At 50.2% G+C, this 3,757-nt stretch overlaps 1 protein-coding gene across 4 annotated transcripts in view; it reads right to left on the minus strand.

The window, feature by feature from the left end:
- The window catches only part of SSH1 (slingshot protein phosphatase 1), a 76,530-nt gene that overhangs the window by 23,735 nt on the left and 49,038 nt on the right, over nt 1-3,757 (minus strand). For all 4 annotated transcript variants that reach the window (XM_032300649.1, XM_032300632.1, XM_032300638.1 and 1 more), the window contains 2 exons: nt 2,207-2,401; nt 882-975 (listed from right to left, as the gene is read on the minus strand). In XM_032300649.1, coding sequence (XP_032156540.1) covers nt 882-975; nt 2,207-2,401 — 289 coding nt within the window. The remainder of the gene's footprint in view (nt 1-881; nt 976-2,206; nt 2,402-3,757) is intronic.

Here is a 3,757-nt window from a genome sequence, read left to right on the forward strand (position 1 = left end):
AAAAAAAAAAAAAAAAAAAAAAAAAAGGCCGGGCATGGTGGCTCATGCCTGTAATCCCAGCACTTCGGAAGGCCAAGGCAGGCAGATCATGAGGTCAGGAGTTTGAGACCATCCATCCCTACTAAAAAAATACAAAATATTAGCTGGGTGTGGTGGCGAGTGCCTGTAATCCCAGCTACTTGGAAGGCTGAGGTAGGAGAATTGCTTGAACCCAGAGGTGGAGGTTGCAGTGAGCCAAGACCGTGCCACTGCACTCCGGCCTGCGGGACAGTGAGAGACTCCATCTCAAAAAAAAAAAATTCTATATAAACTTTTAAAAAGTCAATCTCAATCTCTTAGATCCACCCAGTTTAATCTTTTATAATTCATTGCATACCTTGAACAAAAAGCGATGGAAAAAAAAAAAATGATCCAGGAAAAAACATGAAAAGGTAGAGAGAAATTATTCTAGAATTTGGTACTTGCAGGTCAGCTGTCATCCTGTGGAGAAATAAGTCTGCTCTCTCTTCCATAAAACCCAAGGTAATACGGAGCAGGAGAGAGAACAAGGGGGTGTTACTAACACATGTCAGTGTTTCTCGGTGCAGTCTACGGATCTCATAGAATGAGATCTCCCCAAAGCCCATATAGGTGAGGCTCAGAAAGGTCAAGAAATTTGCCCAATGTCTCATAGCTGATAAGCGGCAGATCTGGAATCACACTGGAGTCTGACTCCAAGGCCAGCTGCGATGATAGAATGAGGCAGAAAAAACCGCCGGTGGCTGTTAAGGGGACAGGTAAAGGTAGCCAGGTGCCTGGTCTGCTTCTGCTGCACTTTTGGCAGCCGGACACAGGAAGGCCTCGTGACCTCTGAACTGCAGTGAAGGGAGGAGTTGTCTTACCTCTTTGGAGGTCACATTTTCTAGATCCTGGCTCATCATGATGCTTCGGAGCTTGGCTTTGATGAGGCGCTCGGTCCTTTCCCCTTCGGTGGGCCTGGAAAGAAACGATGTTGAGGAGAGCAAGAAGCTGTAGAAAGCTTGAGGTCAGAGGTGTCAGGAAGACCAGACGCTCCTGGGTCTAAACAGAACGCTGCTTGGCAAGGAGAGCACACTTCCTGGTGCGCATGTTCTCGGGCAGTAGGGAGAGGCGCACAGGAAACCCGCTGTGGCTCTAGGATCCCCAAGGGAGTGAACAGAGTGAAGAGCAGGTCAAGGGGGCAGAGGGCAGTGTGGAAACTCATGCCTTGCTCAGATGGTCTCAGGGCAGGACTCCAGAATGGCCAATGCAATGTCCCCAGGCCCCCAGGCCCTTGAGTCTCTGCCCAAACACATCTGGGCATGAGGCCCTCACTGTCTCGAGGCAGCCTGGCCCAGTTGCAGCAGCTCCCGCTATCCCCTTCTTCCTCGGAATCAAACTCTGGGTATTTCCTTGCTGTGGTTTTAACTCTAAGGGACACACAGACCAGGCTAATCCTTCTTCCCCATGAGCAATTTCCAAATATTCAAAGGCAACTATCCTTCCTCCCCAGCCCAGCTTGTGATGTCAAGGCCTCTCCTAATGTGGCTTCCATCCTTCAGGTCTCTGCCCTCTGAACACGCTGTGGTTTATCCACAGTCCTCCTAAAATACAGTGTCCTGGAGGAATGCCACACTGTGGGAGCAGAGTCCGGAGCCCGACAGGAGGGGCGACCAGCGTTCCGCCTCTCTAACTAGATCTCAGCGAGCGTGGCCTCTCCACATCAGCGCTGTCGTAGGTCACAGGACACAGGTCCTGTGGTTCCCCATGGCTGCTGCCAAGGCAGGCTGCCCTCAGCAGTTGTGTTTTTGGATCCAAGGAAGCAGAGGACACATTCCTAACTCTCCTCAGAGCAGAGCGGGAGGCTTTGGGAATTAAGTCTCTGATAATCTGAAAAGGCCAGACCACAGAGCTCTGCAAGGAGCTGGGGACACAGAGGGCCACACATTCCTTTGAGAGTCTGATGGAAGTTATGGACCCTGTCCCCAGAAATGGATTTACCAGATTCATCAGTAATTTTTTTTTTTTTTTGCACGGGACCAGGCCCCTGCATTAAACGCTGGTTCTGGGAAAGCTGGGCTGTCACTCAAGGGACTCCACGGGAGGTGTGGCCCAGCACAGGTTCCGGGTCGGGCACAGGGCAGGTGGGGGAAAGGCAGGCAGGTGCCTGTGGGCTTGGGTGGGCTCCCACAGGAGGTGCCACCCTTACTTGTCCACAAAGAGTGCGGGGGAGTCGGGCCGCGTGGACTCCAGGTCCTGCATGGCATTCCACTCGTTGATGCAGCTCTGCTCCGAGCTGATGCAGCTCTCATAGTAGGTGGCCCAGATGAGAGCTACGCCTCCGGGGAAGTAGTTGTGCCTCCGGGCCACTTCGCAGGCCTTGTGAAGCACCTGCAGGGCAGACCTGGGGTGAGGAGAAGAGAGGGTCAGGTCAGGAAGGCGTGAGAGATGCAGGGTTTCCTCCTCTGACAAAGGGGTTCAAATACGGGAAAGGAAGGGCAACTTTTTAATTATTTATTTATTTTTTAATTTCTTTTTGAGACAGAGTCTTACTCTGTTGCCCAGGCTAGAGTGCGGTGGCACGACCTCAGTTCACTGCAATCTATGCCTCCTGAGTTCAAGCAATTCTCCTGCCTCAGCCTCCTGAGTAGCTGAGACCACAGGCACCCACCATCACGCCCAGCTAATTTTATTTTTAGGAGACATGGGGTTTCGCAATGTTGGCCAGGCTGGTCTTGAACACCTAGCGTCAAGTGATCTGCACACCTTGGCCTCCCAAAGCACTGGGATTACAGGCGTGAGCCACCGTGCTTGGCCAAGAATGGCAGTTTGTAAAGGGCTTATTCTTTTTTAATTTTTTTTTTTTGAGATGGAGTCTTGCTCCGTTGCTAGGCTGGAGTGCAAGTGGTGCAATCTGAGCTCACTGCAACCTCCAACTCCCTGGTTCAAGCGATTCTCCTGCCTCAGCCTCTCAAGTAGCTGGGACTACAGGTACATGCCACCACGCCAGGCTAATTTTTGTATTTTTAGTAGAGACAGGGTTTCACCTTGCTGGTCAGCATGTTCTCCATCTCTTGACCTCGTGATCCACCCGCCTCAGCCTCCCAAAGTGCTGGGGATTACAAGCATGAGCCACCGTGCCTGGCCAAGGGCTCATTCTTACAGCCACACTTACACGTCAGGGTGCTGGGGAATACACACAGCCCTGAAGCGTCCAGCCAGCCATGCACAGAGCCCATCCCCGGGACACATTCACTGACTGAATCTAAGAGTGGACAGAACACCCCACACCATTTCCAAAGAGGGGCAGAAAAAAAACAACAATAAACTACTTCATAACGCTTCCAATCAGGTGGTTGATGGGTTATTTTACAACCCATCAATTAACTCCAAAGAATTAAGATCTGCTCTTGAAGCTGTGGTAACCCTGAACATAAGACCCACAATTAAGCCTAGCAGCTGGAAGAAGTCTTTAATATGCAACAGACACATCTGCCTGCATTCTAAATAATTACATTTCCATCCATCCCCCCCATCAACGTTCTAATGGCTTAGATGCTTAGATTTCTTAAGGAAATAAGTTCTAGAAAGTTATTTTAATACAGAAACTAACGGAAGAGGTTTGGGGAGGCAGGCTGGGAAACAATATTAAGAATCTGTTTTATTTAGTCACCCTCTTTTATATCGTCTTTTGTTTTTTTTTTGTTTTGAGATAGAGTCTTGTTCTGTGGCCCAGGCTGGAGTGCAGTGGTGTGATCTG

This window comes from Sapajus apella, unplaced genomic scaffold (assembly GCF_009761245.1).
Source record: "Sapajus apella isolate SASKATOON/1434 unplaced genomic scaffold, GSC_monkey_1.0 scaffold2, whole genome shotgun sequence".
Classification (NCBI taxonomy): Eukaryota; Metazoa; Chordata; class Mammalia; order Primates; family Cebidae; genus Sapajus; species Sapajus apella.